The following is a 23,647-nucleotide window of genomic DNA, read 5'->3' as shown; positions in this document are numbered from 1 at the left end:
GCCAAGCGCCATCTATCGTGTGGTAAACGAAGCAACTACTGCGCGTGCGCAGTAGGGCAGGGCCGACTTCAGTTACTTGGGTCGCTTGGGTCGCGACGACCGTCGAACGTTATTTCCTTTGATTTCCTTCCTCTCAAAACTCTGACTGACTGAACGTTTATTTTTCTACGTGTTCTTCTCGCGCGTGCCGACTTCAAGCAGCAAGAAAAAAAGTACTTAAAACAGACCACGACGAACAAGAACGCTAGATCCACAAACACCCGAGAAAAGCGACAACGAACACGAATGCACCGACTCCGACGAAGCGAGCTGCTCAGAATATAGGCCTAGCAGGCACTCCGACTCGGCGCAGCGTTGCTTCGTCGCAAGACCGTCTGCCTACGACCGGCTGGCGTGCTGAATGGAATATGCCCGCGCTACCCTTGTGGACCCTTCCCGTATTATAGTTTGACCGCTGACCTCACTTTTAGATTAAGAGGTGAGGTCAATCTCTTTTCCTTGTTTTCCGAGGCAGTGTTGACGAACACTCGTCGAAAAGGGACTCTCGTCGATTTTATCTTCTTGTTTTGTGTGATATAGAGGTGAAATAAACGCCGTATGGATTACCTTCGTAACACGGTATGTACACTTTGTTATTGGTATGCCATTTTTATTTTGACAGACTGCACGTCACTGTTGAGCTATAACAGTTCGGGGGACGTGCAATGCCGGTCCAACCTTTCTTTGCCGAGTGTCGCGTCAGTATCGAGTTGCAATCGTAAAAGATCGGTCCCGAAGCGCTTACCAACAGCGCGAATACAGCACTTCCATCAAACGCGCGCGTCCGCTCCAAATGTGAACAGGTATTTACGGGGCTCTTGCTGACACTCGTAGTTCAAACGTATCTTTTTTAACGTCGGCTCGCTCCTGCATCTCCGAGGCCGCGAAAAACGCCGCGACAATTTGTTTCCATCTACGTCGCTTTGCAAACGACTGACACGGGCCGCCTTTTACCAACAATGACAGTTGGGTTGACTTCTGGAGTCTTCAGCGGAAGACTCGCTGCACTTCCCAACAGGCATACCGGCGTATGGGACTAGTCCCATGCTGTCGCTGTAGCCCAACATATCTCATTGAATTTCGTTCAGCTGCGATGCGGCGATGAGAGGCGACGATTCAGAAAATACGTCGGTGACATCAGCGCTGTAAAACCTACCGGCGCACCCCAACTCGTCGCCGCTAACGCTCCCATTCTCCTACTGCCAAGAGAACTTCCGGTTCCGGAAACAGCGTATGTCCCGGCTTGTTTTGCGTTCAGTTGGAGAGAAAGAAAAGGTCGATGTTTCATTAATTTTTTGTGTAGAAGTTAATAAACCGAAACGAAAACGGATGCCTGTTCGGCATTCAGTGAACATTGACGGTTTAATGTAAAAGTTATCTGGAAAAAGTAAAAAGGCCATTTCATGGTCCCTTTAACTTCTCTGCCTGCCTTCTTTTTCTGTCCCCCCTCCATTCTTTCCTTCCCTTTTTGGATTGTAAGAGTGTATCAGTGAGAAACCGACGATACGGACCCCAATCCTTGCTCTTGTCGTTATCAGCAGCGAATCTTCCTTTTCCGGTTGTGGGGGACCGCTGGGAAACGTTTTAACCTACATTTTCCTGTCGTGTGCCATAACGGGACGGCACCTCCTCTTCGCGGTGTATGGGGGAATTCCCTCGTCACCCGAAGGCCGGAGGCTCAAGACCCTCCCTTGCCTCGCAGAGGAGTGGTCACCAGAGACCATGGGAGAATCGGCGCAGTGCCCGAGCGCCAAGGGCTTGTCCCAGTGGCTAGCGGTCATCTTTGTCATCGGGGCCGTGGCTGGCATCGGTACCCTCGCCCTGCCGTACGCCATGAACGAGACCGGTGAGTGGCGGACAGACGCGCTCGTGGCCGCCAAGTAGACTTCGGCCGGACATTCTTGCTTGCAGAGCTGACGTACCTCGAAGAGAGATGTTAAAAACATCAAAAGTGCCAAAAATATAGAAGGGAATAAACGAAATCACCCGTTTGTTTTAGTACGTTTTAAAGGCGCTCTGTGCGTAGCGTTTATAGGATGTATTCACTGGTGGCCATAGCTGAGCTCGCTGCTGCTGAGCCCGTGCTTACGGCAGGCTTGCAGAAGGTTTCCAAGACGCAACTTGCACACCATCAGGATTGTCTTCTATGGGAGATCATAAATAGGAACTCATCCCGAGCATGCTCTGTGAGCAGTCACCTAAAATATGGCGTCCTTTGAACACCACCTATAGGTACTCTGCAAGGGATATTCAAGAAGAGCACCTGGTCACGTTAACTTAGGTCACGTGACTACGTGACGTGACGTCACAATCTCACACGACGTCAGTGTGTCATAGTACCACATGGTATCACGTACGTGACGTCAGGTGAGCCATACCACGAGGTACGCGCGACTGCGACGTCGCGGCTACACACCAGGCATGGACTCAAAAGCACTAAGAGCTGGCCCTAAAAATGCTCTATATTTAAAACAGAGAACGCTAATGCCCTTCAGGCAACTGTCTTATGAAAGTAATACCTATATTTCCAAGTCGTCTAATTGACTGTCCAAACAGGACACTTCAGAACGCGTGAAGCCTGGGGTCTGCTTCCGTCCGTGTTCGTTTGCCGAGGAAGTTCCTTCCGCCGACGTCCGCTTCTGTCCTCCATGAAGGCCTACAGCATGCTCATCACTTGTGTTCGGACAGCTACTCACACGCTGTGTGGGCTGTTAGTCAATTGTTTAAGGCCTCCGCTTCTGTTCAGGTCCCGAAAATGGGAAAGAGAAAGGACCGGTACGAGGGCGCGGCAGAACGGACGGCCAGGCAACAAACACACCAGGGGCAAGCCGCGCTCGGCTCGGCTCAATGTAGGGTTCATACACGTGCAGGGAGGTAGAAAAAGTATTAGGTGGGAGGATATTGGTAAACAATTAGAGGCTGAATATTCCACAGTGTATGGAGTAGCGGAAACGCCCCTTAGAGAGGAGGAGGAACCACCGTATACATACCATCCCACTCCTGGATGGAATGCAACCGGAGGTGAGGTGAACGCTAAGGCGGTGGTCTAGGCATGTTAGTTAAAGGACAAGACTTGGAAAGAAAGAAGGAAAGCTGCAAAGGACACTTATGGCTGAAAAATAGGGTACTAGGTCTGAGCACTGTTCTGGCGTTTGCATGCCTGAAAACAGGAAATGGTCCAAGGGAGGAAAATACAAAACAATTTACATGTATATCTAGGCATATAAAAAGAATTGGCCTTAATCAGGAAATAATTATCATAGCAGGCATAAATTTCCATTTTGAAGAGTTTTACGGGTTCACAGATACAGTCAGAAAGTTCTTAGAAGATTTCTGTGATACCCTGGACGTAGTGTTAGTTAAGGCACAAGTAAAATACGACAGGAAAATAACGTGAGAAAGAAAAAAACTCACACTCAACAATAGGCTACTGCCTCATGTCCCAGGACCTGTATGACAGGTTGGGAAGTATGGAAATAGATGAGGAAGGTACAAAAAGCTTAGGGAGGGATCACAAAAGAGTTAAGATTAAATTTGGCGCATCCGAATCAGAACAGCAAGCTCAGGAACAAGTGCACGTAACCCGAAACTAAGTGAAGCTCAAATACAGAAAGTATCGAAAAGCATGAGAATATAGTATCGGAACAACCAGAAAGAGAATGGACGTATGATTATCTAACAGAAATCTTTAAAAGAAAATTAGAGAAGCATCTAATTAAACAAAGATGAAAGCAAAAACGAAGACACAAACCACAAAGCTGGTGGGATAAGAAAGTCAAAGCAGACATATTGCGGCGCCAAGAGCCATCTAGGGAGCATAGTGGGGCAAAGAAAAGGGGAATGTTGCCAGCTGAATGAGCATTAACATTGGAGAACTTGAAAGAGAGGGAAAAGGAGGCATCAGCTTTAATCATGGTCAAAATTGGGAGTGGAGGAGTGCAGCGGATTTTGTGAATAAATAAAAATATAGGAATGCGGCAAAAAGGTTTTGGGAGCACATTATAGTGCAGGGGAGAAAAACGCAGGGTTTCCAACACTTAATGACCACACAGGAGGGGAGAAAAGGAAAGGGAAAGGGCCACTGGAATATAATAGGCACTCAATCAAAGAGCCTTTCTCCCAACTTGAGCAGAGGGGGACAGTGGATAGCACTGACAGCAGCAGTGTAGACGAGGAGCAGAATAGTGTAACAATGGAGACGACCACAACAGAATGGGACAAGGCAGAAAGTCAGGTTTTAGCAGGTACAATGACAGGCCCAGTCGTAATACCAATGGAACCCATAAATTAAAGACACTGAAAAAACAAAACAAGCAAATTGAAGTTGCGGCTTCTGATTAGTCAAATAATTGTGGAAGGAGAAGTACCCAATGATTGGAAACTAAGTAAAATGAGACTAATATGTAAAGGCAGGGGAAACAAAGGCAACATTAGGTCATACCGCCGAGTAACAGTAACTTCAGTTATATACAGATTAGCTATGCAGATAGTAAAGCGGAGAATAAAGGAGAGGGCAGAAGATATGCAAAAACTGGGTGAGCTCCCAGACGGATTCCGAAGAGATAGGAGACTGAAAGGTAACTTATTCGTTACCAAAGAATGTATATAAATAGTAATAAACAACCAAACTCTTTTATGGTTAGCTTATTGGACATCAAGAAAGCGTACGATAATGTGAACCAGGAAAAACTCTGGGGTCAGCTGATGGAGTATAATTTAGATACAAATTTGGTTAGGTTTCTTCGGCAGGTGTACATAGACAATAAGGTAGTTACAACATGCGAAGCAGAAACTACACAACCCGCAGCGATAAAAAGAGAACTCAGGCAAGGCTGTCCAGTGTCAGCTTTACTCTTCATCGTATATCTCAGTGAAATGGAAAAGAAATGAGAGTAGAGCAACTTACGTTTTGATGTGAGTTATATGGAAGAAATTGAGAAATGTAATGCAGGAATACCAGGACAGATGTGTGCGGATGACATAGTACTTATGGCATATAACCAGGATATATTACAGGGACTAGCTGGAATATTTGGAGAGGAAGGGAACAGCTTGGGCATGAGTTTTTGTAGTGAAAAGTTTGAAGTATTGGTGTTTAACGACGAAAAGAGGGAACACCTGAGGATACAAGACATTTTAATGGACCATGGAGGAATATACAAATATCTGGGAGCCTGGCTCAAAGATGAAAGAAAATATCTAGAAAAACATGAAGAGAATATATTTAGAAAAAGGAAAAGAAATTAATCTATTATGAAGCTTAAGGTACTAGGGAACTTTAATAGATATGAAGTGGTTAGAGGTATATAGAAAGAACTGATGGTACCAGGACTGTCTTTTGGCGATGGGAGTGCATAATATCAGAGCTTCTATCAGGATCAGAAATTCGACAAAGAAGAGTTTCGCGGATTGGCACTAGGAGAACGTGAAAAGACACCAAATGAGGGATTACATGGTGGCATGGGCCGGTCGTCTTTTGAAATCAGGGAGCAACTAGTAAGTTTAAATTTTAACATAGGTTGACTGAAATAGATGATACGTGGTGGGCAGGGTTGTGTTCAAGTATTTATAGATGAAATTTTAAACTTAAAATGAGCAAACCTAACCCGAAACCCTCCATTTAAACACCTACACACTAGTGGTGAGGCTGAACAGACTACTTTAGTGGAAAAGAAATAAAAGAGGCAGAAAGAAAAATATAGGAGGAAATAATGCAGGAAACATCAGCGCTAACAATTTGCACCTGTGAGCGATATGAAGGGGAACAGCCCTCTTTTTGTTTTTGACGCTCCTGCAAGTTTTAGAACAAGCTCTGTTCCAGAAGAGGGCTAGAACGCAAAGTTTAGACCCTTAGCCACGTACCATTTGAGACGTTGAGAGTTAAGATAGCTCTAGGGAGCCGTAAAACAGGCAAGAAACCAGGTAAGGTGTTCACCTTCATATTGCTGGCGGGTATACAGGTCACAAAAAACATGGCTTAAAAAAAGAAAATATATTTGACAATTCACTGGAAAGTTCTTTACTGTTTTCGGCAAGAACAGGAGTTTTGATGAGGAGGACGTATATGGCTAAATTTTAGGAAACAAACGCATTATATACCGCCAGCCATAATAAAAGCGAGACCCTAAAGCACTTGGTTTTGAAGTGCGTGGCGCTTCGCCCTGCCCTCCCTGAAGGGGTAACGGATTCAGCCGGGGCCCCGGGTTTTGCTGGGGGCGATGAAAGGACGGAAGAGAAAAGGACTGGAGTCACGATGAGGCGATTCGAAGATTTGTGGAAATCATCTAGGCAAAACTGAACGATGCACAACTAGCACAGCTGGCGACAGGCGGGACAAAACAAAATGAGGACTCTCTCTCACGTGGCTCCGGCCCAAAAATCTCGACCCTGTCTCCCAGTGGGTCCAGTGCTGGGGTGAGGCCCACAAGGTTTGACGAGAGGGAAAAGTCGACTCTTTCACCGGGGGGAAGACGCGGGGAGGGGTTGATGTTTTTATTTTTTTTTGGGGGGGGGGATCCCCAAAGGTTATCCTGGTGTTATCCCACAGTGCCTGGGCATAATTGGGAGGAGAAAATTTGCTTAGAAGGACGGGAGGAATCATATATTTGTATTTTTAGATTTAGGCTAGGTGTTTAAAGAAAAAGTAAAACAGCGCCAAAAACACGGAGGACAAGAAGACCAAGTGTACAAACAGAGCGTTGGCTCTAAACTGATTTAGTGGAAGCAAACACACTTCTTGTCCTCCGTATTTTTGGCGCTGTTTTACTTTTAGAGCGCAGCTCTTAGGGGCCCGTTTCTAGCCTGAGCAGCGTCGGCGTCGGCGTCGGCGTAACCGGGGGGTGGTCACGTGACCCCATCCGAGGTCACGTGACCCCCCCCCCCCCGAGGTCCCGTGACCCCCCTGAGGTCACGTGACCCCCCCCCCCCCCGAGGCCACGTGACCCCCCGGGGTCACGTGACTACCCGCAGGTGACGTGACCCCCTCAGTACCCTTCCCTACTCCTCCTCAAGAGCTGCGCTCCAATTCGGCGTTACAGGGATTTGTAAACGACTTTCATTTTTTCTTTAAACATATACCACCAACTCTCCCAACTTTATACTATATTAGGCTAGGTGGAGCAAACTATCCCTGGTTACAAAGAGTATAGCCATTAACATCCATCGGTCCATCCGCGTGTGACGTCGTCTGAGGAGTATCGACATCACGAAAAAATCAAAGGAGGCCAGGATGAAACCGCTGATATTTTCCTAGTGGATGTCCAAATAGAAGACGAACTGCCGGACTTCACCTTTCACTTCTTAGGGCGGTGAAGTGTCGCTTCACGTGTTCTGAAGTATCCTGTTTGAACAACGCTTAACGTGAGCAGGCAATCCCCTACACAGCATGTCGGGACGAATACAATGTATGTCAGGTCCGGTACATGTGTGACGTTCTGATGTGGCGCACGTGTGGTATGGCCCCTGCAGGCTGGTCGGGCACCGCCATCATTGTGGTGTGCGCCCTGGCGTCCGGCTACGGCGGCTCCAGGCTGGGCCTGTGCTGGATCATCTTGGAGGAGCGCTGGCTCGAGTACCGGGAGGCCAACAGGAACCCTTACCCGTGCATCGCTTTCCGGGCCTACGGCAAGCCCATGAAGTGAGGCTCTCCATTTGTATGGGAAATGGTCACGCAACGGTCTGGTGGAGGTCAGCATGAACTCACGCATATAGGTTCAGAGCAAAATAAATGCGCTCAATATAGTCTCGCGCCTACAATCGTCTCACACAATATGGTCTCGGACATATTGTCCCGGACAAAATGAACCGGTGGATATGATTTCGCGCCTACAATTGTCTCATACAGCATGTTCCCGGACATATGGTCCCAGACAAAACGGGCCCGGACAATATGGTCTCGCGTCTAATATTGTTTCACACAATATCCTCCCGGATATATGATCCCAGAAAAAAATGGGTCCGGTCAGTAGGTCTCCCCTCTACAGTGGGCTCGCATAATATGGTCCCGGATAAAATGGACCCGGTGATAATGGTCTCGTGTTTACATTTGTCTCACACAATATGGCTCTGTACATATATTTCACGACACAGATGGTCTCGAACAAAATGAACCCTGTCAATATTGTCTCGCGTCCAGAATGGTCTCACACAATATGGTCCCGAACGTGTGATCCAGGACACATATGATCCTAGGCAAAATACGTCCGGTCAATAGGTGCCGTACCTAACTGTCTTTAGAGTATGGTCGTTGGTATGTGGTTCTGTGGACCCAGATATCACCCCGGACAAAATAGACCCTGTCAATATGGTCTTGCGCCTAGAATTGTCTCAAACATAATGAACCGAATATATTATTCAGGACACATACGATCCCGGACAAAATAAACCCGGTCAACATTGTGCCGTACCAAATTGTTTGTACATTATGGTCGTGGATATATTGTTTTGTGGACACAAGTGACTCCGAACCAAAAGGACCCTGCTAATTGGTCTCGCGTCTACAACTGTCTCGCAGTGTAAGGTCCCGAACATATGATCCAGGACATATATCGTCAGGGATAAAATAGAACCAATGAATATGGTGGCGCCCAGCACCCCCCCCCCCCTTTTTTCCCTTTCTTTTATTCTGGGCAGGGGAGTAAAAGCAGAAGCAGGCAAACCGTAAGCGCTGACATTAATGTTTGGTCGGGAAAGAAATAACAAAAAAAACGACAGAGCAGCAAAAAAAAAAGAAAGCAGATGAAAGGTTAGGCACGCTTGTTTTGTTAAGACAAGTTAAAGTTCTTGGAGTGCTAGTCAAATTTGTTTAAAAAATACTGCCACGCCGGTTTTTTTTTTTTTTTTTTTAGCTTGTGTAAGCCAGAAAAAAATTATTACAGAGCTTACAAGGGATGTTTTGCTGATTTGCTTATGTATATTAAAGCCTTGCCTGCATTATGGGCCCATTGAGGCCGCCGATGTCCACCTCTGTGCCCCGCCTGTCTGAAGCGGCCGAAATGCATAAGAAGGTGGTGGCCCTCACTTCTAAATTAATATACGGACTCTATAATTCTGTTGCGCAGGATAGCTATGTCTCTTATCCAGCTGCTCAGCCTGTTCGGCTACGGCACGGTGTTCCTGCTGCTGGCTGGCGAGCTGATCAGCGACCTGACCCGGCAGCTGTCCCACGATACCCTCGATTGGTCCATCTGCTACTGGCTCATCCCCATCGCTGTCGTCCTCGGTGGCCTCATGTGGCTTGGTACGCCTAAGGACTTCGGGTGAGTTTGACTGCCAAAAATAAATGTATGGAAAGGTTTATTGAAAAAAAAAAAATCCAAAAGAGCTCCGATGACTGAAGTCATCGCAACGCGCTGACCTTGTGGCCTGGCGTCATCATCTGGCGGAAATAGGGAAGTGGGTTTAAATCCAAGATGTCAGGCCGCCTGAAGAGATATACTCTATCTCATCAAGCGGCCTGACATCTCTTTAGGCGGCCTGACATCTACAATCTGAGCACCCCAGTTTTTCGTCGGGAAACACCCGCCAGGTGCGTCCAGTCCTGGAGATTGCTTGGCCGGTCGCTTTGTTCCATCTTGCTAAAGATGGAACAAAGCGACCTGTACGTTTTTAGACCTTCGCAGTTCCACACTATATGGTGTAAACTGGGGCAAGAGTCCTTCTCCTGGCAAAGCTTGCAGCGGGCGTCAGGTGGTTCTGCGTAGGGGTGTTCTTTTTTAAGAGCATAAAGTTCTAATTTTTACCGAGAGCTAGAAGTCACCGCTCCGCCTGTGCCAATGCGCCGCAGCAGCACCATTTCTGTTCGCCGAAGTGTGTCCTTACGCTGCGTGCCTTTTGCCCTCTCCTGTATCCAGCGTGGACATGGACCGCTTTTGCCATGGGCCACCCAACTTTATATTTCAATAACGAAAAACTATGAGTGCCTTTCAGTTCTCGGTCCCGGAACACCGACTGAAACTGCGCACGATCACTATTCAATTCCTCATCGTGCCGTTTCCTCGTACTTACTTCTTACAGAGTTTGAAACGCGTCTCCGACTGGTGTGTTTATCGCTTCCCTCATTCGTGGTTCCTCCAGTTCCACATGGTGAGGTCGTAAAGGTGCAATACGGTTTCCGTCGCGACCCTGGCGGCGGTACGGCAGCGGTGGTGGATGCGAGAGACACTTGTTCTGCTGGAGGGTGCTCCCTCCACGGATGCTTTAGCAGCCAATAAGAGTTGAGACGCCGCGACGACAGCGATTTCGCGCTTTTGCATTTTTTTTTTTTTTGCCAGAATTTTAGGTTTAACTGTCAGAAACGCGACATTCGACAGCATGTCACACCGGCTCTGTAGAAACGTAATTTTTTGCCACCTAGGGACCACTTTAGCGCAATGCCTATATAGGACGCTGAAAACACCAGTCTGAGGCGCATTCCAGTCACCATAGTGATGCTCGTGTCTTTTTGATAGTCTTTTATAGCATTTTATAGTGACAAGGTAAGAAGTGAACCACTTGGTTATAATGTAGGAACAGTATAAAAACACAGATGGAGCAGAAGAAACACGCTAACAGGACGAACGCTGACTTGCATAGTTTTCACTACTTGAAAGAGAAAGGATGAACAATAAAGCAAATAAACAAAAAAGCACTATCAGTCAGACATGTGTCAGACCCCTCGCACTATCACCCCCGTAGCCGTCATATGACCACGTCGCCAGCTCTCACTTTCGGAAAAACAATTCAATTATATTTTCTCGAAAGTGCTATTGACTCTTTACTTACGCACTGGTCCCTCAGAGTGACAAGGTTAATAGTTTCAAGCGAATTTTTCGTCATTTTATACTTGTTTCTTCCTAAAATTGTAGCGCCATCGAAGGACGGTGCTATAATTTTAGGAAGAAACACAGTGTCACGGGCAGTGTAGCGAGAGATGCCCTTCAACCGTGGCAGCAAGAGAGTAGTTATGCTCGCTGAGGCTGTCAACTCCGGCCCTAGAACGAAACCAAACTAAATGACTGGTATCGCTTTAGTGTCATAAAATATGATCACAGCCAAAATATCACGTCAAAGTGAGGCTGCGTATTCCACTAATACCAATTTTAAAGACGCGATGAACTGCTTTCTAGCGAGCGGCGAGCGGGTTACTTTTTGGTCAAGGATCACTGCCCTTACAAAAATATGTATGGACACTTCTAGGACGTTCTATAGAGCAGCGTCCATAGGCAGAACAAAAGGCGTCTATAGGCAGACCACAACCTCTGTTGCCTCCGTGAAGTCGTCCTATGGCTGCCCTATAGAATATTGGCCAACGGACGTTCTATGGACGTCCTATTCTATGGATGTTGTGTGGTCATCCTATGCCCTCTCTATGGTAAGACGCCATATAGAGTCCATAGGGCTCTATAGGGTGTCTACACAGCGTCTTTACGGTGTCTATAGGGTGCCTACAGAAAACCCATACGAAGTCTACAAGGAGTCCCTAGGGAGTCCACAGGGAAGCCATACAATGTCTACACAGGGTCCTCATGGGGTCTGCAGAGAAGCCATACAAGGTTTACAGGGAGTCCCTACAGGGTCCGCAGAGAAGCCACTCAGGGGGTCTGCTACGGGGTCCGCACCGACCAACGTTTCTAGAGCAAGTCAGTTGGGAAATGCTAAAGAGCTTGCTCTGAAAAAGCGGCACCGATCTGTACTCGAAAACCGAACTAATTGCGATCGCAACTCCACCATTCCACCCGCAGAGGCCACTCGGACAACTGCACGACCGCGTGAGCTGGTTTAGGACTATCGATATTCGACAGCATGTGACTGTTCTGCTTTGGCTTTAATCGGCCACTTTGGCGCCGAAACATATACGGGAGAGGGGTTTCAGGGATGCCAACCCCCGTCTCCCAGGCGGACGTGTCGCGAATTGCAACCGAAGTTAGGACGCACCCAAGTTGGGACGCGCTACCTGAAGTCGTTGGTGAGGCATGGCTGTACAAAAGAAATATTAATTGTGCCGCAAAACCCTGTAAGCTAAAAGTGTATGCAAACATCACGCCCTTGTCATTTTGTACTATCTCCAATAAAGGTTTCTACAGAAAGAGCTTTTTCCCATTTGTTTTTACGCAAAAACGTGCTCTGTAAAAGTCATTTTAAAGAGTGTAGGGTCCTTAGGGGTCTGCAAAGAAGCCATACAAGGACGGTCTATAGGGAGTACGTACGGGGTCCACAGGGAAGCCATACAGGGTCCACAGGGTAGACATACAGGGTCCACAGGGTAGACATACAGGGTCTACGCGGGCTCCTTATGAAGTCTGCAGAGAAGCCATACAGGGTCTGCATGGAGTCCCTACAGGGTCCATAGAGAAGCCACTTTAAGCGATGGTGGTACCGCGGTGTGAGAATCGCACTCCCTAGCTCCTGGATGATTGGCCTCATAATAAAATGGCTTGCCTACACTTTCCTGACGTGAAAAAAAAACAACATAAAGTAAGGTTTTGATACTGCGCGCATACAGCATAACTAGAATTACTTACGCGTCGCGCGCAGACCCAGCCTAGTATACCGCTGTTTTACGACGATCATCTAGATGACCGCAATTTTGATAGGCACCAGTGCGCCCCCTATGGGTTGTGAAAGTTGCGAATATCTACGGGGGCCGCAGCGACTCACATTTATCTACCTCCCACTGAGAAAGTAAAAACATTATTCCGGCACTATACTAAACACTTCCATCTCCACAATGAATATACCCTGAGGTTGGATATGCCTCCAGACATCAATGTAACATATTGATACCAGGAACTTAATTAACAACTCTTTAACTCGGACACCTCGCTACACCTAAAGAAAACGTCTACCCGACATCACTTTATTAATGTACCAATATATAGCTCACACCATAGAGAGGCAATAGGATGTCCATAGACTCACCAGGTCCATAGAACGGAAATAGGAAGGAAGGAAAAACTTTTTCTTTCGCGAAGATCTCTATAGCGTTGTTGTGTCCATTCTGTGGCAAACCAGTGGTACATAGACGGTCTAAGAACTGTCTACAGGAATCCATAGGATGGACAAAGGGGTAATAGAACGGCAAAAGTATGGACATAGGACGTCCATACATATTTTTGTAGGGGTGGCGCAGCACCCCTGTGACGTTAAGTCGCGGTAGAGCTGCGGTTGATTGGTTATACCGCGTACCGCAGCACCAATGTGACGTCACGTCGCCACTGGATAGATGGATGGATGCTGATGGCTATGCCATTGGCAACGGATGGTGGCTTGCGCCGCCAAACATGATTCTTCCCGCCCTTTTAAGGCAATTTTCTCCCCCTATCACCAGGCAGTGTGGCATGTCACCAGGACGACCTACGGGAGGATCGGTCAACAAAAACAAACAAAAACATCGCCCCACCTCTTCCCCCCGGCAAGGGAGTCGCCAAGTCTCCTTTGGTCAGTCCTTGTCGGCTTGTCGGCCTTACCCCAGCACAGGACCCACAGGGGGACAGGGTAGAGACTTTTGGCCGGAGCCACGCGGGAGGGAGTTCCCAGTTTTGTTTGTCCCGCCCGTCCCCAACTGTGCTAGTTAGTTGTGCATCATTAAATTTTCCCTAGATGATTTCCGCCCTTACTGCTGATGATCAGTGTTGCCATCCCTCCGGCAGATAGTTTCGGTTTTGCCGTAGACGCCCGAAAACAAATTTTGAGCCTTGATGTTTATAAAAGTGCACTCAATATCGAAAAAAGAATTATACCTTGTACGTCAGGGACACTGCCTTAGCTGAAAACGGTACTAATCCCGAAGTCAAAAATATTGACAGGAGTCAATATTAACACTTTACACCTTGCCGTCGTAACACTTTTTACACGAGAGGAGGATTTTGTACACAACCCCCCAGAGCATCTTACGACTAGGGTGTTTCAAGCGCGAGACACATGCCCGAAAAATCCATCCGATCCGACGTCCGATCCGGCAGTGCGACTGCCTGATCCGAAAAATTTGGTCGCTTCAAGCGCGAGACACATGGACGGCAGAATCGTCCGATCCGACGTCCGATCCGACATTCCGAAAGGCGCTCCGAATCGCCGCACGCGACAGTTTGAGACACACGCTTCCGACCTTGCATGCGACACGACGATTCGTTCGGCTCCTCCCAGGAGGTCCGCGTTCACCGATCTCTGGTCCCAGATTGACGGTTTAGCTCACACGAGCGAAGTTAGAAGCTCGTTCTCGTTAGCGCATGCATTCTTTGCCGGGGCCATCTTTCTCGAATCGGTCAGCGGGATCCATGCGTCCGGCTTCCCGTCTCCCGTCCCGTTTTCTTGTTCGTCCCGCCAGACCCAACACGTCATCATGACGTTCGCGCTAGCTGTGCTGTCATTGGCTGGACGCATCCGACAATCCGTCCGCCGTGCGAAACTATCTGGCGCGTTGGACGCACGTCGGATCGCCGATCCGGCGTCTGAAGCGACCAAATTTTTCGGATCAGGCAGTCGTATTGCCGGATCGGACGTCGGATCGGATGGATTTTTCGCGCATGTGTCTCGCGCTTCAGGCGTCGGATCGGCGATCCGACGTGCGCTCAACGCGCCAGATAGTTACGCACGGCGGACGGATTGTCGGATGCGTCCAGCCAATGAGAGCACAGCTAGCGCGAACGTCATGATGACGTACTGGGTCTGGCGGGGCGAATAAGGAAACGGGACGGGCGACGGGAAGCCGGACGCGTGGGGATCCCGCTGACCCATTCGAAATAGATGGCCCCGGCAGAGAATGCACGCGCCAGCGAGAACGAGCTCCTAACTTCGCTCGTGCGAGCTAAACCGTCAACCTGGGACCAGAGATTTATGAACGCGAACCTCCGATGGAGTGCTTGGATCTCGTGGGCGGAGCCGAACGGATTGGGAAGCGTGTGTCTCAAACTGTCGCGTGCGGCAATTCGGAGCGGCGTTCGGACTGTCGGATCGGACGTCGGATCGGACGACTCTGCCGTCCATGTGTCTCGCGCTTTATGTGCGCTTCGCATAGAGTGATGCCAACTGCCTGTTTCCCTTTCCCACACCCTCTTCTACCGCCATTTTATTCTTCTCATTGTTTCACCGTGCGCCGGAAGGTGGCCTTTGTGTCCATCGGTTCCCCCATCCGAGGGGGAAAATGCTAATCCTCCCTCCGTGGGTTCCACAACGCTGCTCTTGAACTTGTGAGATAAGGTGCTCGTTTCTCGGAGGGTTATAAGCCCCACGGATTATCGCCGAGAACCAAAATGGCTGCTGGTTTGTCGGTGAGTGGTATTACAAAGGATGCCATCACCCTAGCAAAGCGCACAGTCAAGCGTACATGAAGGCTCTCTACTTACGACCGGCTTCGCGTGGTTTTTTTTTTTTTTGCACTTTTTCTGAGAACTTTTTCGCCAGGGGCGTACCAACTTGTTCTTGAGTGGGGGGGGAGGGCAAACCAAACTTCCCCTCCCCCCCCCCCCCCCAGGGCCGGGCGCGGTGCTCTCAGTATCCTTTGTGCGCCGTTGGCTAGTGTTAACCCTGCCCAGTGGCGGCTGTTTCAGGGGGGGGGGGGGAGGGGGGGGGGCAAAACACATGCCTTGCCCCCCCACTCTGACAACTGGGGGGGCAAGCGCCCCCCTTGCCCCCCCCCCCCCCCCCCCCCCCGTTTGGTACGCCCATGCCTTCCGCTCTAAGGTTTCACCCTAGAACATATCTGTTTCAATTTTTTTAATCTGAAAACTGAAAGCTGAAAAATAAAAACTTCAGTTGAGAGTAGGCGCTCGCCTTGTTTGCGTGTTTATTCTGCTCCCTCCTTTTTTCTTTCGCTGTTCCTATAATATGTTCAACGAATACCAACTAGCCCAACCCTTGACGTTACTTGAGCCACTAGGCCATTTTGAATAGGACGGCCGCATTGAACGGTCGCTTAGTGTCGGCTTCCAGTCCCACGCGTGGATATATCTCAATGTGCAGATTAAAGAGAAGATATGTCAGTGCCTGGTCTCTTCAGCTTATTGGTCTCTCCGACTTCAGAAGTTCGTCCAACGAGAGACAAAGACGCTACGGATGCCACCGCGACGGCACCAGGAACGGCACCGTGACCGTGCTCAGCATTTCATAAACGACGGGATTTTGGTTTCGTGTTTGGGGTTTCCGCTAAACGTGTTACAGTGTGTCTGTGCGTGTGTTTGTGCGTGTCTGTGTGCGCGTGTGTGTGTGGTGCACCAGCTTGGTTTTAAGAGTTGAACTACCGTACATACATGATGAAAACAGCATAAACGACGCAGTCGAAGTGAAGAAACAAACACGACAGGAGGAAACTGCACTCGGAACTAAAGTGTTATTAGTAAAAAAGACAGAAAAATACAATGTTGAGGCATCTGTTTTGGATACGCGGTTTTCTTTCTGTCTTTTTCACTAATAAAAGTTTAGTTACGAGTACAGCTTTCTCCTGTCGTGTTTGTTTCTTCACTTCTGTTTTCATAATGTATAACATTTACCAACCCGCACAATCCGCTAGTTTACTGTACACCTCAGCAATTTACACAGGGGCATCGTACCTCGAAATATATTTTTGGCGACAAAGAACTCGTTTGCCGCTATTCGGTTGGCTCGCTTCTGTCTAGAGCTGTTTGCGCCCGGGTTTGAGTACAAGCTCGTTATTATCGTCTTGCTGAGTTTTAGCTTGCATGTAAAACTCAATGTCTAAAACAAACTTCGAATGACGTGTTCAATAACTGCAGTTTTGGTCTATGGTCCACTGTCATTTAGCGTCTAAAGGATTGAAAGTCTTAGGGTGTCTGAAAGTCCGAAAATAGTAAAAAAACTGATGGGTCTGAAGGGTCTAAAGGGGATACAAGGGCTGAGCGGATTTGAAGGGCTGAGAGGGTCCTATAACACATCAGGGCTGAAGGGTTGTTTTCAATAGGGAACAACTGATTTTGAGTTAGTCCGAACTGTCCCCACCGCAGGTTCGCCGCCTTCGGAGCCCTGGGCACCATACTGTTGGCGTCCTTTATGGTAGTAGGCGTCTGCTGCTCCCGGATACTTGGCGGCACGGCGGCGGGGCCTCGACGCAGCGAGCTGAGTGTAGGAGGCTTCTTTCGAGGATTCGGCACCATCATGTTTTCGTACAGCGGAGCGAGCATGTTCCCCACGGTCCAGAACGACATGAAGGACACGTCACGGTTTTCAGGCGCCGTAGTCTACGCCACCATCGGTGAGAAAGAATTAGGCATTTTAGTCTAATCGAGATGCTCGTGACAAACTCAAGCATCCGGCCAAATTGAAGCTTCTATAGCCATATTGGCCATTTAGCCGAATCGGAGGGCTCTAGCCGAATTAGAGATTCCAGTCAAATTGGCTATTTAGGCGAATGGGAGCACTGATTGGAATTGGTCCTCTCAGCCAGTTTAAGCCATCAACCAAGTTCCAGTCGAACGCTGACGCAGGCGTTTTTCTGTGTCTTTTGTCGAGCTTTATCCTGTGTCCCACTTGGAGCGAGTGGCGGATCCACTGCCGATGACGTCACGCACATGTCTCGCCTTCTAGCTGGTATAGCGCAAACAGACCCACAGCGCTGCACGTCTAGTGCTTTGTTTATCTGAGTGGATGCGTGCTGCTGCTGAGTCCTGAAAGGGTCCACCAGTGCATGACATAAGTCTCTAAGCGTACAAATGGCGCTCGTCTGAGAAAGTGCTGTTCCTGATCAGTCCCGGTGTGCTCCCTTTGTAGCGCTGGTGCTGTTGTACCTGCTGCTGAGCCTAATGGGGTTCCTGACTTTCGGTAGTGACGTCCAGGCCAACATCCTTCTGTCCATCGGAGATGGTGTGACCAGCATTGTGGTTCAGTGCCTGTTTATCGTGCACCTCATTTGCGGCTTCCTCATCCTCATCAACCCAATGTGCCAGGAGCTCGAGGAGCATATCGGCGTCCCACCTGGTAAGGACACAGTGCTGAATACCTCTATTTACTTCGTTCCTCTTATAAAATCTGAGGAAGAAAAGATGCGGGGACACCAGATGGTACGCCCAACTTCTTGGCTGCAAGACGTGCGGTATTTGCAGCTGGGCATAACCCCAGAAACAGGTCTACGGAACAGCTGTTTCTTGCAGCCGCAAGATTCACACCCAGTCAGATCACGGGCCGACATAAAGAAGTTTTCTTAGATGGTTTCCGTTGTCCCGCAACGTCCTGCGCCACCCGTTACGAGATCCGAGTTTCTGGAGGCAAAACTTGCACCGCGCATGTGCAGTAGGGGCGTCCTCGTTCCGGAGAGCGTAGCGGAGTTGGAAAACCTGTCTACGAAAACTCTCTCTCAGGGACTTTTCGTAGATCGTAAGCTACGGACTGTAGGTACCAGTGGACGCGTGGTCAATCCGGGTCTCACTGTGACTAGCTCTCTGACTACGCAAAGGCTCTTGCGAGAGAAATACGAAAGGTCCCTGTACCCTCGAAGACTACAACAGTTGGACCCCTGTGTGTGTTTGAAGCGAGAAGCTGTTGGGCGTATGATGTGCTGCCTTACGAACGCGTGGATGGGCCCAGGTTCAGACATCTGCGTGCTGAGTGCAACCGACTGCGTGGTGACCGCTGACGACTGTTTACGACGAGTCTTGCCATAGCAACGTGTAGAAGAAGCCTTTCGTCTGAACCAGTCATAAGTGTTAGTAACGCAGTCTCTTGCACTCAAAAAGCACATGTCTGAACCAGGCATCAGCATGCGGCAGGAGCGACACTCCTATCTCAGCAACAGCTATGCCTTCAATGCAGTTCTCCCGTGCGTCGGATATTACCGGTCTGCGACCCTTGGACGACAATTCCCCGCACAAAACAGGACTCATCGCTTGATTTGTCTTCACAGAGTTCACGTGGAAGCGGGCGGCGTCGCGGTCCTTCTTGATGCTTGCCGTGCTGGTGGTGGCCGAGTCGGTGCCGCAATTCGGCAAGGTGCTTCCGCTGGTCGGCTCGGTCGTGGCGGGACTGACCACCTTCATCCTGCCCTGCGTCTTCTACTACAAGCTGTGCAGCGATACAAAACGGGAGTGGCCGGAGAGGTGCGGTAGTTTTTTCCTGCGTGGTGTGGCACCTCGTTAAATGGCCTCGTGAGAGCACGCTCAGCGATAAGTTGCCTAAAATTATTTTAGAATTGTAAAACGAGCCGAAAAAATTGGCGTCTGCACGTAGACGTCTCAAGCATTAACCGAATATGTCTTTTTGCCGTGCATTCCACCTGCGAAAAAAAATGTAGCGTCCTTTTTGAACAACAAAAAGACAAACAAACTTACCCCGAGTCAACGGCGGTCATGTTCGCAGACGATCTAGCGAAAAGACTCGAATAAAGAGAGGTGCCACCTGAAACAACAAAGGTTTTGCAATTTAATGGCAGACGATTCCTGGACGGACAGATCGCTAGTGCGCATGCGTTTCGTTGTACTGAGTAGAGAAAGAAAGTGGGCGGAAAGGCAGAGACGCCGGCAGACAACCAACGCTTTCGTCCCCTCCTCGCAGCTCGTGTTGCACAAGTACGTAAGCGCCAAGAACACAGAGAAAACGAAGTAGGCAAACAGGGTCGCTCTCGCAAGTAACTCTTATTTAAAAACAACAACACTCATATATATATAGCCATGGCAAAAGAAAATCACGGATGATTCCGGTGTAGCCCCCGTAACAGAAAAGAGTACTGATTTGCCGATAAGGAGAGTGTCGTGTCGGAGAATTCTACTCAAAATCCCTGCGCGCCCTCTCTAAAAAAAAAAAAAATTGATGATGCATTTGCAGTGTTCTTCGATGAACGGATCACGCAACTTAAGAGCGGTCAAATGTTTACACTGGAAGCTATCCACATGAAACTGCCATGAATTCTTTTCGGTACAATTGCCCTAAAACGCAGAACGACTTTATGGATTTTTGCAAAGAAGAAAACTTAAGAGTTTAGTTTCGTGCTGGCTTTGCTACTTTTTAGCAGCCCAAATAGTTCCATGGCACTGCAAATCTCCAAATATATATCTGTGTGTGTGTGTGTGTGGTGTTTGTGTATTTGTGTGTGTGTCTGTGTGTGTTTTTGTGTATTTGTGTGTGTGTGCCTGTGTCTGTTTTCAAATAAACGTTTGTTGCGAGTGCTCCCCTGCGTGTCTACTTCGTTGTCCCTTTGTTTTTTTTTTTTTTTTTTTTTTTTTTTTTGGCGCTTACCTACTTGACCATGAACCAACTGGCTCAAATTGACACTTTAATACTCGCATTACAAACGCGGTTTATGAAACCACGTGACCCCGGTCGAGCTGCTGGAAACACCCTGTAATTTATCCACACTAAGCAATTGTAGTATCTTGTGGCGCCATATCGCGATAGGTGCAGCCAGCAGACGAAAGAGTGCGTCGTCTGCTCGTTGCAAACATCGCAGCGCTGACTTACACTCAACTAATGCCAATGACGCAGCGTTGTATCAAGCTTGTACCTCTCATATGTAGCGCAAGGTTTGAAGCTGAATCAACAAGGTCTGCGCTATTTCGAGTGCATGACTAGAACCGCGCTGAGGTAGTGCTGTGGTGTACGTGTGCGAACAGGCTTTAACGCCCCTAAAAAGTTTTCAGACCAGCATAAATCTAAAGTCGCAGTCACACGGCTCATATCTATTACAAAAATATTTACGGTAGTCTATAGAGATTATATCAACGACTCGTTCAGCTTCCTATCCACTCACGTTGTGTCGGCAATTTTATTTTAACCGAACGAAGTCTATAGAGTACAGACGATAAAAATGCTACCTAAAATTTCTATCCCCACGTGTCAATAAACTTTTTGTAAACGTATGTATATAGAATTTCTATAGACTAAAATCGATAGGATAATAAGATGCAGTGCGGAGAAGCGACATCGTACCTTTTCGCGGAGATTTTTTTTTCTTTTTTTCAAATAATTTTTTTATCACTTTATAGTTGGAGATACATTTCACCAACCCTTATGGAGCACACCTCGTATAAACTGTGTGCAGAAAATAATCAACATACCTGTAATCTTTTTATCTTCCGGAATGGTTCTCGTTCAAGTGATTCTCTTTCAATTGTAGGGTATATATAAAAGTATAGCAGTCAGCGTGACTTAGTAGTGTTATGAGTGCTACGTGGCGTGTGTAGTTGTGATATCTGCGTATCTGCACACGACGAGTGAAGACAGCACGTGTCCGTGAATGTATCGTGACAAAGTTAAAATTAATGTTCAGAATTATTATTTTTGTTTTGCGATGAACTTATTGCAGTTGGAAAGGGATAGAAACGTTGCTAAAATCTTTTACGGTACAATATCTATACAAATATTTATACACTCAGTTCTATAGAAAGTCTACAGTACAAAAGCGGCCAAAAAGTCATATACAGTGGATAGAAAAGTTGATATATTGTCTTTAAAATAGCAATAGCCTCTATACACAATTTTCTGTCGATATTATATAAAAAGTGGATCATATTTTTCTAAGGGACATTACGCAAAAAAATGTGATGTATGCTGCAGAAACGATGTCGAAATAGCCATGAACATGCCTCACGCATGTCCGAAGCCAATGTGATAGGAAACAACACGACTCAGAATGATGTTAAAAAGTGTGAGCGCAGCTTAAACACCCCAGCTTTTACTTTCATCCGAAGTGTGCATGGTCCGCCCTTCGTGCCGTTCGTCTTTCAGGAAGCTACCGCTCTGGGAGAAGTCGCTGATCGTGGAGATTGTGATCGTGGGAGTGATCGGCACTGTCGCTGGCACGGTGTCCTCGATCCAGGACTTGCTGGCTCCTGGCTCATTTGCCCTGCCATGCTTCATCAGCACAGATGTGGTCATCTGATTTCTTCGGAGCTCGAACGTAGCGCACTGGAGTGACCACGGGTCAATGTTGGACACCAGATGCTCAAAGAACTGCTAGGGCAACCTTCGGACCACGAACAGCTCTTGTATTTCGTTTCACAAGACCGCAGAAAATGCTTAGAACCAATGAGACCGATCAAGCGGCGCTAGAAAGCACAACGTCACAAGAATCGTCGTTCTTTTTGTACGTTTATTCTCACAAACAAAACCCTTAGAGAGCAGAGACTGCATTGGGACTTGGTGTTTTTTAGTCTTTCCGCTTATCTTTGTGTGTCGTGACTGTCGTCTAACCTTTGACTGCGCTCTGAGCTAATATGAAACGAAGCATGCAGGGCGTTTTATTAAAAAACTTTACAAATTTGCTTTAAAAAAATGAAAGCTGCAGGTGCGTTATACTACTACAGCCATGAAGACATAATATAGAATGTTAATTGCCACGATAATTTGGTCAATTACTGAGTTAGCGGTTTTCGATGACGCTCAGCAACAAGTTTTTTGTTGGAACCGCACGTTTATTTTCACTAATAAAATAGTTCATGAAGACATTTTTACAGCGGAGCTATTAAGGGCTGGTTTCCCCAGGATTGTGTCCGTCCGCACAGAAATGTCGACACAACACTCTGGTGGCCGCCCTCGTTCATAGATGGCGGTAGCTGTCGAGAATGTTGTGTTTGCCGGTTTTCTGCTTGCCGCCGTCGCTCATAGATGGCGGCAACATCTCGAGCCTTTCCACTTTGGCTTGCCGACTTGAGGACGGCCATTACTTCATTCCCACCATAGTGCAGCTTCGCTGGTCTTTCTTCTTCACCAGAGTGGAAAGGCTGACAGTTTGTGTTAGTCATTTGCCTAATTGTGTTGACCTACCCTCTACATTATGTGCCCCTGGCCGTACAACTCACCTGCAAAGATCGCATTGTTGTAGCTTTCATGGCTTTTTAAAACTGAAATATGTGAAGTCTAAAGAAACAGCACCCTAGCTATAGTTGGTTGCGTGTTAAGAGTTCAGTGGAAGCTCCTCCCACCTCTCTCCACTTTAGCACAGCAAACGCTGGCAAGAAGGCGACCTCCTCTCCAGCGGTCGCCCTGCTAAGGTGGAAAGAGGTGGCCGGTCACAGATTTTGAGCGCTAGGATCTGGTAGCACAGAGCATCAAAGCGCCATTTCTCGGGGAGCCTGGACGTCAGCGCAGAGAATTTGCAGCGGCGAGAACCCGAAACAGATTTGTTTGCTCGGGAGAAGTGTGCTTTGGCGTCTCGCCGCAGCGGGGTGCCAGTCACGTGGCTTAGAGGAAGATCTCATCAACTGACGTCGCTTGCAGAAACCAACTGTCGCAAGTAAGCGCCTTCGGAAGCGCTGTGTGGGTGTTTCTTTTCATAGCGGGACTGACCTAAGGCTATAGCGGCTCACGTTAACTATAGGGTGTCTGGAATACCCGGGCTCAATATAAAATGGGCCGTAAAACTCTGCACCTGCACGAAGCAATCTAGACTTTTCGTCAAGGGTGCATTTCCCAGGTCTGTTTTATCATGCAAAATTACAAAATGTAGCTCCCGTTCTGTAAAAAATGGGGTCACAAAACTTGCCATGGTCAACGGTGAACAACGACGCAAGTGACCGAGTCGAGTGGCGGAGCGCGTTTAGCGCATGTATTCATAGATAGTGTCGGAAACAGTGGCGGAAGGTATAGCCGACCAGCGAAAGAAAGCAGACAACACGCAGATGAAATCCATAGGCAGCAAGAGCGCCGTTTGCGCCGTTATTACGCAACAACGGTTGTTGTTGTTTTTAATCAA

At 48.0% G+C, this 23,647-nt stretch overlaps 1 protein-coding gene across 1 annotated transcript; it reads left to right on the top strand.

Moving 5' to 3' along the window:
- Nucleotides 1–1,761: 1,761 nt before the first annotated feature.
- LOC115311884 (amino acid transporter AVT1J-like) lies at nucleotides 1,762–21,835 on the top strand. The gene is made up of 7 exons (XM_029970750.2): nucleotides 1,762–1,885; nucleotides 7,507–7,675; nucleotides 9,099–9,296; nucleotides 16,974–17,221; nucleotides 17,737–17,943; nucleotides 18,866–19,058; nucleotides 21,682–21,835. Exons 1-7 carry the CDS (start codon nucleotides 1,762–1,764, stop codon nucleotides 21,833–21,835), a joined length of 1,293 nt encoding a protein of 430 aa, XP_029826610.2.
- Nucleotides 21,836–23,647: the final 1,812 nt, after the last annotated feature.

The sequence above is a fragment of the Ixodes scapularis genome, unplaced genomic scaffold (genome assembly GCF_016920785.2).
Source record: "Ixodes scapularis isolate PalLabHiFi unplaced genomic scaffold, ASM1692078v2 PGA_scaffold4__175_contigs__length_147842914, whole genome shotgun sequence".
Taxonomy (NCBI): Eukaryota; Metazoa; Arthropoda; class Arachnida; order Ixodida; family Ixodidae; genus Ixodes; species Ixodes scapularis.
This window is presented reverse-complemented; position numbering and strand designations above follow the sequence as displayed.